This window comes from Cnephaeus nilssonii (assembly GCF_951640355.1).
Source record: "Cnephaeus nilssonii genome assembly, chromosome: 2".
Lineage (NCBI taxonomy): Eukaryota > Metazoa > Chordata > Mammalia > Chiroptera > Vespertilionidae > Cnephaeus > Cnephaeus nilssonii.
In genome coordinates, this window is record NC_137073.1 from 72,454,102 (window position 1) to 72,469,386 (window position 15,285).

Sequence of the window (15,285 nt, forward strand, 5' to 3'; positions counted from 1 at the left end):
CACAGACCCGGCTGCCTTGGCCCTCACGGCCCCTGCCCACTGGTTGTTCCGCCATCTGGTCTAATTAGCTCTTTATTATATAGGACTAGAGGCCTGGCACACGAAATTCGTGCACTCGACAGCAGAACGACTGGTTGCTATGACATGCACTGACCACCAGGGGGCAGATGCTCAATGCAGGAGCTGTCCTCTGGTGGTCAGTGTGCTCCCACCACTGCTGCTGTGCTAGCCAGTCATGAGCCCGGTTTCTGGCTGAGTGGCGCTTCCCCTGTGGGAGCACACTGACCACCAGAGGACAGCTCCTGCATTGAGCATCTGCCCCCTGGTGGTCAGTGCATGTCATAGCGACCGGTCGTTCTGCTGTTCAGTCGATTTGCATATTAGCCTTTTATTATATAGGATTATAGCCCTTCAGGTACTATTATTATTGACATTTTAGAGACTGGGAAACTGAGACTCAGAGATATTAAATAACTTATCCAGTGCTACCTGGTTGGGTCAAGAGGACTCAAATTCTAAGTTTGTCTAATTCCAAAGTCCAAGTTATATATAATAACTTACTGATATTCTTACAGTTCATGTTTGTATTTGATAGTGAGTTTTATTAGCATAACAAAAGGAAGTTTCGTTAAAATACTTTCTCATCTTTAATCTTTAATCATCTTTAATCCCTACTTTTAAAATCTTTTCACTTTATTCTACATGAAGCTTACTCTGTTCATAGAACATCTACCACTATAGATTATAAAAACTATTTTTCAACAGGGACATGTTGTTGAATGTCATGACTATTCATGTACTGGTTCTAGAGCTTCCAAACAAATTTGTTTTCTGGTGCCCACTCTATTGCTTTTCTGAGTAGGCTGTAAATCTTGTTAAAACCAATAAAAATATAATTTCAGAATGTTTCAGAAGCAATCTCTCATGTCACTGGAGTCTCCAAGGTTTTCTGTTTCTACTTTCTTCTTTGTAAAGTACATAAAGGATTCAGATAAAAATAATTTATCTGTACTAGTAAATATAACATTTTTTTCTAATTACAAAAAGTAGTACATGATGACTTGAAAGAACTTAGAATATGTCCTAAGTACAAAGAAAATAAAAAGATCCAGAATTCCATTATCCACAGATAAAACATGAACATTCTAATGTATTTCCTTCCTTTAAATAAATATGATATCAAAATATTAACTATGGCTTATTTTGGAGGGAGCCTGAAGAATTTAAAATAATAAAAAGTATACCTATACATATTTTAATAGATATCTATTTTGTATATGTACATATGTATTTTATTTATTTATATAGTCATCTAAGATATTCATTGACATTTTCAAATATTTTCTCAGAAATTATTTCATTTCTCTATAGGGTGACTGAGATGTTGTGATTATAAGGAAAAAATTGGCCAATTTGTTTATATTAACTCATTTAATGCTCATAAGAACTCTATGAAGTAGGAACTATTAACTATTATTTTCGTTATACAAATGAGAAAGTTTAGGCATAAAGAGGCGAAGTAATTTGCTTGAAGTCTTGCCTTACCAAGAAAACAGTCATGCCAAACTAGCATGGTTTAATTTTGTTCTTTGACTTGTTTATTTTAATGAGAAAACAAAGATGATGAATTAGGGCCTTGCCATGGACATATTATATCTTCATTTCAGGAAAGGAAATGATAGCTCCACATGACATTCTTGTAAATGAAGAAGGTAAAGGGGGAGAACACATACCTCGGAGGATCTGGAGCTGACTGAACCCATGGACTAGGAGGACAAGTTAATGGATCAGTATCAAGAACTTGTAGCTACTAAATGACAGACTTGAGATCCAAACCCAGGCAGGATTTCCCTGGAGCCCACACTTAACTACTCCCTAAATTAAATCTATAAAGTATAAAGAAGAAAGGCATCAAGAAGAAAGCCAAAAGTCTTCTGATTACGTGACTCAGGGATAACTACTGCCAGCATTTTGGTAAACATATTTTCAGACCCTTTTTGATGCAAAGCTTAAGTGCAGCTGATCTAAGTTTAGCAAATGTCTTGTGATCCTCTTGGAACATGAAACCATGGGAAGCTTGTAAGAAACTACTTCAAGGCCATTCCTCACTGTCTTCATATCTTTCCAGGAGGGTATCATGAGGTGTTCTGCCTTCCCCTCTCTAATGCAATTATGATGTTAACTACCTGAAGCTAGATCAGATTTCACAGGTTAAGGGCACACTTCCCTACAAGACTGCCCTAACTTCAGACACCAGCCACTAGCTCAGCGTTTCCAGGACAACCATACTTCTGACCAACTAGCTACCAAGTCAGGAGTTCCCACTATCCCTTCAAGTTTGATAATTCACTAGAACAGCTCACAGAACTCAGGAAAGCACCATACTTACGATTATAGGCTTTGTTTTTGTTTTTGTTTTTTATAAAGAATACAAATCAGGACTAGCCAACTGAAGAGGCACATAGGGCAAGTTCTTAGACAATCCATGTCCTTCGGGGTCAGGAGGGCCCATGTCCTTCCCATGTGAAGCTTCCAAGTCCTCGGGACATGTAACCCTCCGACACATCAATGTGTGATTACCAACCAGGAAGCCCACCTGAGCCTCTGTGTCCAGAGTGTTCACTGGGATTTCTTCATGGAGGCATGAATGATTGAATCACTGGTGACATGATTGAATTCAATCTCTAGTCCCTCTCTCCTCCCCAGAGGTTGGGCTGATATCACTTGGATCAAAGCCTCAATCCTCTAATTACATAGTTCATCTTTTTGACATGGCCCCCCATTCTGAGTTTTCTTATTAGCATGAACTCAGGTGCCCACCATGAATGACAAGATACTTCTATCTCTTGGGAAATTTCAAGGATTTAGAGGCTAACTCCCAGGAACCAGAAACAAAGGCCAGCCATGTTCTTTACTATACAACAGCCTGCTCCCCCCACCCCCACTCCAGCATACAACTGCAGGCTGTAAAAATACTAGCTGCAACATGGAATCCGCCTGCAGCAACAGGGTATTCCACTACTCATGTTGCACTTGTCATCCAGCCTCTTTGGTTTTTGTGTTGTCCTGTGGGACAAGGCACAGGGGCAGCTGGCACCTTTGCTGTTTTTGCTTTTGCTATCTATGTAATAAGCTGTCTGAATTTTTTAAAAGATTGGGCTTTTTTGTTTGTCTGTTTTTTAAAATATATTTTTATTGATTTCAGAGAGGAAGGAAGAGGGGGGAGAAAGATAAAAAATATCAATGATGAGAAACTTTGATCGGCTACCTCCTGCACGCCCCCTGATGGGATGGAGCCCACACCCCAGGCACGTGCCCTGATGGGGAACCGAACCATGGGTCGACACTCAACCACTGAGCCAAATCAGCTGGGCAACAAGCAACTTTTCTACATCACCCCAATAATTGCTCATACAGCTAGTTTCTGCTTCAGTAGATATAGTGAGGAAGAGCTAAGCCAGTGATTGTCAATGCAGCCAATTCTATTGATATAGGTCTGAGGGTGAGTGGCTATGAATATCTTCCAAATATTTTATAATCATCTAAGAGATGCAAATCAAAACAACAATGAGGTATCACCTCACACCTGTCAGAATGGCTACCATCAATAAACGACAAGTGTTGGGGAGGATGTGGAGAAAAGGGAACCCTAGTACACTGCTGATAGAAATGAAGACTGGTGCAGCCATTACGGAAAACAATATGGAGTTTTCTCAAAAAATTAAAAATGGAACTCCCATTTGACCCAGTGATCCCACTCACTTCTAGGAGTATATCCCAAGAAATCAGAAACACCAATCAGAAAGGATAGATGCACCTCTATGTTCATAATAGCGTGCTTTACAATAGCTAAGATTTGTAAACAGCCCAAGTGCTTATCAGCAAATGAGTGGATAAAAAAGCTGTGGTACATTTATACAATGGAATACTACATGTAAAAGAGAAAGAACTCTTACCATTTGCAACAGTATGGATGGACCTGGAGAGTATTATGCTAAGCAAGGAAATAAGCCAGTCAGAGAAAGACAAGTATCACATGATCTCACTCATATGTGGAATCTAATGAACAAAATAAACTGATGAACAAAATAGATCCAGAGCCATAGAAGCATGGAATAGACTGTTGAACTTCAGAGGGAAGGCAGGGGAGGGTGGGTGAGTGAAAAGAGATCAACCAAAGAACTTGTATGCATATATGCATAACCTGTGGACATAGACCAGTGGTCAGCAAACTGCGGCTCGCGAGCCACATGCGGCTCTTTGGCCCCTTGAATGTGGCTCTTCCACAAAATACCACGTGTGGGCGCACACGTACGGTGCTATTGAAACTTCGTGACCCATGCACAGAAGTCGGTTTTCGGCTCTCAAAAGAAATTTCAATCGTTGTACTGTTGATATTTGGCTCTGTTGACTAATGAGTTTGCCGACCACTGACATAAGACAATAGGGTGGTGAAGGCCTGAGGTGGGAGGCAGGGGCGGGCTAGAAGAGGTCAATGGGGGTGGGGGAAGGGGACATATGTAATACTTTCAACAATAAAGATTTAAAAAATAAAATAAAATAAAAATGTTCAGGAAGTCTCAAGAGATGCAATTTGAGCATACAACTGAATAATGAGAAGTGTGAAGATCTTGGGCACATGTGTTACAGGTGGCAAAGGCCCAGTATTTGAAACAATCTTATCCTATTTGAAGAGCAATAGAAATACCAGAGTGGCTTTGGGTCCTGTGGCAAAGAAGTGATTTGCTTACCTGGTAGCATTGCCTTTTTTCCTGGCTGTGAGAGCTCTAATTTTGTTCAGACACAATATGTAGACTCAAGGGATGAACCATCATTTGTCCAAGCAAATTATAAAAATACTAGGGGCCCAGTGCATGAATTTATGCACCTTGAAAGGAACGGTGGGCCATGAAGCTGTGGTAGGCACAGGGGTAGGTCTCTGCCCATCCTCTGCGCCCCCACCTGGCCCCTCCTGCCACAGCCCCCGGTCCCTGCCCGCGGGGCAGCCCCGCTGCTGCCACTGCCGTCACTCCCATATGCTGACGGCGCAAGCTCTGCTCGCACCCGCTGAAGGCGCGGAGCGATTGTGGCTGGCACCAGCAGTGGGTGGGAGCGGGGTCGTCGCCGTCAGTGGGTGCGAGAGGTGGCTGCTGGCCCCGATCTCCCCTCAGGAGCAGGGGGAGTTGGAGAAGCCCTGAGGGGCGACTGGGGCCGGCAGTTGCCACTCACACCCGCTGACGGCACCAAGCAATTGGGGCTGGTGCTGGGCACCGGCAGTGGGTGCGAGCGGTGGTTCCAGCACCAGCTGCAGGTGCGTGCAGGGCCAGCGCTGGCAGCAGGTGCAAGCGCCGGGCAGGACCGTAGCACGCAGGAGCAAAGAATTTTCAGTAACCACCAGAGGCTCGCCCCGATGACAGCAACCGGGGCCCTCAGCTCACCTCCTCCACCATCCCTCCATGGCCGACGCATGCCATGTTCCGTGCATGCCCCCTGGTGGTCAGCGCACATCATAGCAACTGGTTGTTCAATTGTTCCACCGTTCAGTCTAATTGCATATTAGCCTTTTATTATACAGGATTGTTTAAAAAGACAACACTTGAAGATGGCAAGGTAAAAGGTTGGAAAGAGCCTGGACCCTAGTGATACCTTGGACCATCCAAACCAACTGTAGGACCACCTTCCTGCAGACTTGTGAGACAGACATATCAATCGGTTGCCTCTCACTCGAGCCCCAACAGGGCTGGGGATTGAACCTGTGACCCTTCAGTGCATGGGCCAACGCTCCAACCACTGAACCACATCAACCAGGGCTGCAATTCACTATTAAAATAATGGAATGGATAGTGACTAAAGATTCATTTACCATTGCCATTTTTATTTTAAAAGAGAAATTATTATTTAGAACCAGATTAAAAGAAATAAAAGCCTCATAAATAACTTATGAACTATCTTGGCTAAAACTCCCAAATGTTAGCAATTTTTATTTATTCTGACTTCTTATGTTGGGGAGAACATTTAGCATGGTTTCCAGGTATTGTGTCTGCCCACTTTAACCATGTGAAGAGTCTCTATCAATTATGTTGCCTTCTTAAACCCCTCTCTCTCTTTGAAATAGCCCCAAATTTTTGCCCCAGCCTTTTCTCTTTGATAAGAAGGCAACTTCCTTTCATAAGCATGGCTGTCCTTAATACCTAGGGTGGTGACCTAACTGGCACCAAAAGAATCACAAAATAGCGTAGCTCATTTAAAACAGTTTCCTCATGGTGGTCCTGTTCCTCCATTCAGGAAAAAGATTATTGGTTACCATGGCAATGAGCTTCCACAGCATTCCATTCTAAGTAACCACACAGGTGTAGAACCAGCTTTACTCCACGTTCATTACTGTAGCTCTCTGCAGATCTGCATATTTCTCCGTAATTGTTGTTTAGAACAACCAACCAACTAAACACACAACCTGCAGTCAAACCAGATACTTTTCTCAAAGGCACCATATCCCCATCTTTTCTGAACATTTAAAATTTTACATATATAGTATAATGATTTTCTCACAGCACCAATTTAAACTTTCTGATATGCTCTTTCATAAATCTGGGATTATATCTGTATCTGTTTAACCATTTTTAGAAAACAAACAATGAACTTACAGCCAAAATCGGAGCAAGAGACAGTTCTATAAGATTATTTCCCATCACTCTATATCATCTTCCTTTAGAATAATTCTCTTTCCCTCCCTCCACCATAACCCACCCCACTGGCAAAATAGTGCAGACACACCAAAGAGTAAAAATTGTCCTCAAGTCATTGCCTTGGAGATGCCAAACACTTAATACTCCCACCTTTGAGACTATTAACTAATCTATTTCTGTTCGGAACATTATTGTTAATAGTAAACGATGGTTTTGAACAGGCCAAACATGTCTTACTGGCACCAAATATCTGCTATATTCTATAGGACAGTGGTTTGCAAACTGCGGCTCGTGAGCCACATGTGGCTCTTTGGCCCCTTGAGTGTGGCTCTTCCCCAAATACCACGGCCTGGGCGAGTCTATTTTGAAGAAGTGGCGCTAGAAGTTTAAGTTTAAAAAATTTGGCTCTCAAAAGAAATTTCAATCGTTGTACTGTTGATATTTGGCTCTGCTGACTAATGAGTTTGCCGACCACTGGTATAGGAGGTGGGCTGACTCTGGAGAGTCAACTGAATAAATTCTGTTTCCCTACAAATCTTTCATTCTTTTTTTATTACTTTTAGGTTTTGCTGGTTACACTCAGTTCCTTCATAACTAGGTGGCATAAACTAGGAATCTTGAGATTTCTATGGTATGCAGAGATAACTTTTATTTCTACCTAAGACTTTATTTGAAAATAGTTGTATTTTGATCATTAAAAAGAGGGAATTTGAAAGGGAGTTGCTATTATCTAATACAAGCAATTAAAATTAAATCTGGCTTTAACTCTCTTTCCTGCAAAGTTTTTCTGTCTCCTAGATGTCTTTTCATTGAGAAAGATGTATCTCATGACCAGTCTGTGAACACCCATTGACTATTACCATCTCCTATTAAGGGCATGGAAGTAAACTCTGTAACTAAAACAGATGCCTCCACCCACAGGTTCTAAAATCAGGGTATTCAGAAGCCTCTCCATAAATTTTCAGAGTGTAGTGGGAAACAGGAACTGTTAAAAATTTGAAAGTCTACCAAAGTACTTTCTGCCTCTTCCGGTAAAAAAAAAAAAAGAAAAAAATTATATACATATGTGAAGCTCATTATTTAAAAAAACATACAAAGTAATCAGGGTTAGAAATTCATGGCTAGCACTTGGGTTACATCAGGAGAAAAGATATTTACTTTGTGTTGGAAAACCATAGAATGGTTCTCTGACTTCTCTTGTTTCAAGAGGGATGGGGAGAAAAGGGTATTTACTTTATTATTTTATGTCTGAGCAGATATTCCATGAAATATCAAACGTCTTACTTATTCCTTTGGGCACATGAACATATAGATTCCCAGATATACTACACAAGCTGGCGGGGGAGGAGGGTAAGAACAATTACTGGAAGAATTTTCTAAATTAAAAGCAGAAGCTAAAATTAAATAATCACATAAACTTTGAGTAATTTTATCACAATGCACCATTAGATTTATATAGGAAAAATGTTGCTCTGCTTTCAGCTGACAAAAGAGCAGCTGAGAAGCGATCATGTAGCTTTGAAAAGTAGAAACTCTAAGGAAGGGTCAGCATTCTAAAGGCAGGGAGGCAGATGACTCGCCGTTTTGACATTTGGGCAAAGATGAGGGGGACTAAGATTATAACCCAAAGAAGTCATGATGAAAGAGTAGAATGAAGTGTCTAATAATGACAAAGTGAGCTTGGACAGAAAGAGCAGGAAAGAGAGAAAAGTAATTTAGTTCAGATAGGAAATAATTTGTAGAGAAATTTTAGTAAATAACTTAATTTGTATTTCAATTTGCAATAGCCAACGGATGATAATATTTGAAGACTGACAGTCTTATTGCTTTATAAATAAATATATATGTATATTTAAAAATATTTTTATTGATTTCAGAGAGGAAGGGAGAGGGAGAGATAGAAACATCAATGGTGAGAATCATTGATCGGCTGCCTCCTGCACGCCCCCTACTGGGGATCAGCCCACAACCCAGGCATATGCCCTGAATGGAATAGAACCCAGGACCCTCCAGTCCGCAGGCTGACATTTTGTCCACTGAGCCAAATCTGCTAGGGCTATAAATATATTTTTAATGATTTCAGAGAGGAAGGGAGAGGGAGAGAGATAGAAACATCAATGGTAAGAGAGAATCATTGATCAGCTGCCTCCTGCATGACCCCCATTAAGGATCGAGCCCACAATCCTGGCATGTGCCCTGGCCAGGAATCCTGGTTCAATAGGTCAACACTCAACCATTGAGCAACGCTGGCCAGGCAGTTTTAATATTTTATACATATGTAAGAAACTCCATTTATTTGAAAGATAAATTAGTACAAGTTTCTGTTAATATGATAGTTGTCAGTCAGGGGGTTGTTTTTTATTAACCTGTTATAACCCTAAAAATACTTTTAATATTTCAAATTGAAAGCAATTGAAATATAAAATTGCTTGATTTTATAATGTGAGGATAACCAGAAAGTCTGATTTAGTTACAAATTGGTCCTATTTTGGCTGGTGTCCTTCAATGATGGGCTCCTAAATTGACTAAGAAAATGTAAATACAGAAAGCTGTAAAACCAATATTCCTTAATTAGGAATTATGCTAGTAGTTTAACATTAAAACATTTTTTTTAAAAGCTACCCATAGTATAAATTCTGCAGAGTTTTAGCTTCTTTTATTTAAACTGCATTGATATCCATTTATAGCTCTCCTAACAATCACTTTATAGGTTGGTAATCCTATGTCCTGGATTTTCCAGTTCACTTCAGATTTCAAATATTTTGTCTATTGTCCAATGATATGCCTAGATTTTGGTTTGGAAAATGTGGTCACTGAATTTATAGACTAACTGAAATAGCAATGGCCTTTGGCATTATCTAGTAATTCTATTTCTGGGTCATGACTATCACATTAAATCAAATCAAAGTTCATTATTTAAGTCTATCTAATAAACTATCAAAATAATAAGGACATTTTATAACTTGCAGTAATTTGCTATTTTAAAAGCATTCATAATATGATTTCTTATGCACATACACAGTTAGTAAACCTAAAAATGGCTATTCCCCTTGACATATAGGAAATGAAAAACCACATATTTAAGAGGTTATGTTATCACATGGCCCAAACTAAGAAAGACAAACATAATCTAAATGTGCTTGTGTTAATTTTTTAAAAGGGGGATTTGGTAGTCTTTATTTTTAATTTCCACAGACTGGAACTCATATTCTTGATAAACCAGAATTGAGAGGATATACTGGCATTTGCTGTCTATGACGGTAATTATCTAAGATTGATTCATTATCCTGTGCCAAAACTTTGCTGTTCTGCAAATAAAAACACTTAGATTATTTGATGGCCTTCTTCCCTGTTAATTGCTATCCTTTATTGCATTATAACATTTGTTTATGGCTCCGCTCTTTATTCATTCGTGATTCAGATAACCACTAAGCGGGGGAAAAAACTGTTTTTAAGTCTCCTATGTCCAGAATAGCATTAACTCTTGAAAATTAAGGTGATTTTTCCTAAGTCTTGTTAGAAATAATCTATCACTAGTGATCAGGCTTTCCTCCCACATACCCTTGCTCGTTGGGACTAGAGAAGCCCGGGGATCCGGGTGCAATAGAGGTGCGAGTGGGAGACAAGCTAGCGCCCGCTTGGCACTTCGGCACTGTTGCCAGGAATGATTCACCCGCTTTTGGCACCTGTGTGCCAAAGGAACTCTCTGCCTCTGCCTTCCCCAAGCTCCTCTCGGGCTGTCTCCTGCGCTTTGGCCTTTAAGGAAAAGCGAGAACAGGTGGGCACAGAGAGGAGCTGGTGGAACCCTCCTCCCCTGCTCCTTCCCTAATTTAGCAGTACTTCCGGCCGCGTGACATCATCCCCCGCACACCGGTGACGTAAGCGGCGGGTGACGTGTGTGCGGAGAAGAGCGCGCTGACGTTGCTATTTAAAGGTCCTCCTGCGGGGAGGATGGAGACAGGGCGCGAGCACCCGGTGTGGAGTGCCGAGGAGGGGGCTGTGGCAGCCGGGAGCGGGGCCAGGAGCCAGAGCTGGAGCAGGGCGCACGGCCCGCCAGCCGCCGGCCGCTAGGGGAGGGGGAGAGGAAGGACGGACGGACTGACGGGCTCGCTGACCGGACGAGCTCCCCACGCGGGCCGGCTCGGTGCCGCCAGCCTTCCCCGCCGCCCTCGCGGCTGCAGCCTCCTCCCGCGGCACGCAGGGCCCCGCCGGGCCCTCGGGACGTGTCAGCGCCCCAAGCCCGGCGTCCGCCGCGGCAGCCGCCTGCCTCCCCCCGCGAGCAGGGGGAGGGACCGCTCTGGCCCCCGTTCTCCCCGCCCAGCTCCCCGCTCCCCCCGCCGCAGCCAGCGCTGCCACCGCGCCGGGCTCACGCGGCGGCGCTGACCTGGGAAGGGGCGCCCTCCGCTCGGCGAGCGTCCGGTGAAGGCGGAGGCAGCGGCGGCTCCAGGGCCGCCCGGGTCGGCGCTGCCTGCGGAGCGGGAGCTGGAGGCCGGCGGTGCTGGACGTGTGAGGAGGCGGCGGGGCCGGGGACTGAGCGACGCGTGGCGGCGGCTCGGAGCGTGAGAGGCTGGGAGCCGGGGTGGGGGCGCTGGAGCAGCGGCTCTCCGGTGGCTTCGAGTCCCGCTCCCCGCCCCCCGACGCGGAATTAGCCGCCCGCCTGGACTCGGGCGGGCTCCCGGGGACCCTCCAGCTCCGTCCGCCGCCGCTCGGCCCGCCCCGGAGCTGGGGGCCGGGTACCCGGGCAGCGTGGGGCGAGGCTCTCTGATTCATTCATTCTCCGCCGACGGGAGCCGCGGACCTGCTGTGCTCGGCCGAGGAGGGAAGAGTGGGCAGCCGCGAATGAAGGGCCGGGCGGAAGCCGGGCTCCATTGTGCTCGGCGGCGGGGGGCGGGAAGGGGCTGAGGGAGGTGGGATCGGGCCCCCTCCCCCTGCTCGCCCGCACGCGCTGCGCCCCCAGCCTGCTGCCAGCCTGGAAATGGCTCCGTGTGTTCTCGGGAGAATGAATCGATCCTGCCCAGCCTCCTCTGCCTCCTCCCCGCCTCTCCTCGGCTCCGAGTCTTAGGAGGGGGGAACACAATTTAAAAGACAGATTCCAATGTGGAGTGTGGTGCACGCCGCGAGCTGCCGGGTTTGCACTTCGAGGGGATTTTTTCTATATGGCCTTTTTCTAATGTGAGTGCCGGGAAGCCGTGGCATTTACTGCTTTTAGGATTTTTGTGTTCTCGTAGGGCTCTCTGTAAAGTGCACGTCGCATTGGGTTGCACGCTCCGCCCCCAGGGACCCGGTGTGGTGGAGAAATTTGAACCCGCAGCCTTAGCAGCTCCGAAAAGACCGAGTTACCTGCCTCTCCGAGAGTGGAGGAAGACCGGAGCGACATGACCACCCCGGTCATTTTTTATAGGACTCCGTGAAGCTGGATTCTGCGCTTTCCAACACGGAGACTCATTTTGTGGAAGAGAGTTGACCGCCGTCTCCTCCGCGCAGCATTTTAACTCTCATAAGCAAATGCCACCTGTGTGTGAACGTTTTGGTATTTCTGAGAGAGAATTCATTTTGTACAAGGGAACTAATTGAATTGTCAGCATTACTGAAATACCTCCAGAAAAGGACCTCGGCGGGTGGAAAAGCAACTGCGAAATAGCAGACGGAGAAATTCCTCTGGAAGTTTATTCCGTAGCCTAAAGGGCAGAAACTTCAGAGCAAGTTCTCATTGGGCAAAATGGGGTAAGGATTTTTGTGTTTAACGCAGCTTTGAACCTGTGTGTGTGTGTGTGTGTGTGTGTGTGTGTGTGTGTGTGTGTGATTGAGCCATGGTGGCGATTGTCTGTGTTTGATGTTTTCTGACAAATTTGCCACCTTGCTAAACTGGCCGTACTTTAAAAATATAGGTGTGTGAACCTTTCCACAAGATTATTTGTTTGTACAGTGACACCTGAGGTCATATTTAAGAAGACAACATACACTGCACTTGACTGGTCAAACTGCCACATCGGTTTGTAATCAAAATCATGTCTTGGGTTTTGTTGCCGTTATCTTTCAGAGAACTACGGTACTGCATTCTCTCAGTACTTTGAGAATAATCAGTTGCACAAAGAAACAATTGTAATGAGTGGTTAGACTACCGTCCTTGAAAATGATCCAGTGTAAATTGTTACCCACACTGTGCCCTCTGCTTTGCCCTTGAGTATCCAAAGTTAAAATGTACAGAATTGATTTAGTTGGAGCATTGCAATGAAAATCCGAAAGCCTTACTGATGTGGCATCCACGGTGCCAGTGTACTAGGTAAGAGATCAGAGCTTGAATAGAAAAGAGCTTTTTATTGAAGGAACTTGTTCACTTCTGCTGTTTGCTTTTAAGCTCAGGTCTTCAGTTTGTGTTGACAATGTCAGATCACCTTCTTTCAGATCCAAAGTCAACGATGAGTGCATTTTCCAACCTTTTATTAACTCTTCAGGCAGTAAATTGATAAAATGCTAGTGACTTCCTAATTTAAGCCAGAAACCCATTATATGTTCATGGAATAATGATCTAAGCATTTCATTCACAGATTGTTGATGCTGTTTGTCAAAGAGAAACTTCTAGAATTTTCTCCCTCTTTTTGTTTTTTTCTGTGGTGGTTGAACAAACATCTAAAATGTTCTTGGGGGACAGCAATCTAAAGGATATACTTTGAAATTCATTGCGACATTTTAGGGATGTCCACACCTAAACTTTCTTGAAACTTTTGGAGGAAAGTTCTCAGATACTACTTTTGGTTGGAGTTATAATTTGAAGTGTATTAACTTGAACAAATTTGAAAATGTAGAACATATATTGTAGGAGTCCTTCGTCAGGAATTAATGAGAAAGAGGGATAATTTTAACATTTAAATGACAGTGGATGAGAACATATTTAACTTGCATGATTTAGAGCAATTAAAATACCTCATTCTATTTCTAGTGCTTTGTGATCTGAGGCAAATTACTTAACCGGTATGAACTGTTTTCTTATCTGTAAAATGAAGAACTTCGATGAATTTTTAAAAAAATTTTAGTCTATGAAAGTGATTTTTTCTCTCTCCTTTCTGTTTTGATGATTACTAGTTGGTTTCTTAAAGTAAATCTTTCAGATGGAGAGATTGTTTTCTCTAAGCAATTTTTAAGTATGTAAATAATGGCATTTGAAAAATGTTTTGGATGAATTGTACCAATTTTAGTAAGAGAAAATACTGAAAAATACTACTTGAAACCTTGGAAATATGGCTTCTCTTGATATTCTACACTCTTCTGTTTAAAACATGTTAGAGAAAAAAGTAATCAAGTGGCATTTTTTCATGTTGAAGGCTGCATTCTCTCTAGAATAGATGGTGGAGTAGTAGCATCATGGGAGAAAATCGTTTAATCTGCATCAATGCTCTTCATTTTACCAAGGGAAGCTTGGTATGAACTTAATACTAAGGGGACTAGTGTTTAATATGTGAAAATAAGCCCCCACACATAGCACACACTTTAGATACTTCAGTGTAATTACATTTGTTTATGAACTTATTTATTTGTCCTTTTCTTAATAAAGTCTTAAAGGTAGACTGGAGAGGAAAAGGAATATTTATGTCATTATTTTTCTGAACGCCTATATTTGGGTCTATTACTCTTTCTTACTAATACACTTACTTAAGCAGAGTTGTCAAGAGAAGATGGATAATTGAAAGTAGAAGAACATACAGAGAAGGCATTTGTAGAAGTTTCTATACCTGGTAGGTGTTTATACCTAATGAGTGTAGAATAAGCAGTCTTCAGCACTTATGTAAAGCAAAAGGAAGCAGAACTTTAAATGGCTCTTTAAGTTTTACCCAGGCAATCCTGAATTACCTTCCTCTAACAGGTATCGAAAACTTAATATAGTGGGTGAAGTTTCACATTTTATGAATATATTTTTGACGGTTAGGTTATAACAATAATTTATCTTTGCCTTAATTATGGATAAAATTGCAAGTCTGGGGCAAACTTTAAGCAAAAGGAATTATTTTTAAAGAAAATGATTAGTTTAGGCAGAAACAAACATGGCTCATGTAATAGTAGTTTATGAACTATGGTGGAAACAGAAAAGAACAGCTGAAACTGACAGTTGGCGGAGTCTGTCAAAGAATCTTGGATGCTGCCTGCACTGTTTTTAATTACACTGAAGGCAGTTGAAGTAGTGGCTTGTGAAATAGGTGTACCAGACCTCTGAGAATTACAGCATTCCTGTATGTAAGATAAAGCCTACAAAAAGCTTCAAAGCCTGGGTGAGGAGCCCCTGTTAGGTATGACCCCGGTCTTCCAAGTAGTCTCTCATAATGAGAGCAGTGAGTCAGTAGCTATTTCAGAACTATTACAGTAGGTAACAGAAACCAAGTAACTTCAGTGAGTTACTTCATGCTACCTTTTGTTTTGCTTAGCTCATATTGGCGATTTAGTGCCATCAATATGGGAATAGAGAATCCTCCCTCTCCTACCCTCCACTAAGAGTTATTTATAAAATGTGATTCTCCCTGCTAAGGAGGTCTGATAATGCTGTTTCTGATTTATCTCACCTGCCTGTGAGAACCTCTGGAAACCCTCTTGTCCGCCTTTCCCTAAA

General features: G+C 42.8%; 1 protein-coding gene across 1 annotated transcript in view; it reads left to right on the forward strand.

Moving 5' to 3' along the window:
- Positions 1 to 10,581: 10,581 nt before the first annotated feature.
- HOMER1 (homer scaffold protein 1) overlaps positions 10,582 to 15,285 on the forward strand; it is a 93,615-nt gene continuing 88,911 nt past the window's right edge. Inside the window, exon 1 of the mRNA XM_079761071.1 lies at positions 10,582 to 12,410. Within this exon, the coding sequence (XP_079617197.1) occupies positions 12,406 to 12,410 (5 nt within the window). The 5' untranslated portion in view covers positions 10,582 to 12,405. The remainder of the gene's footprint in view (positions 12,411 to 15,285) is intronic.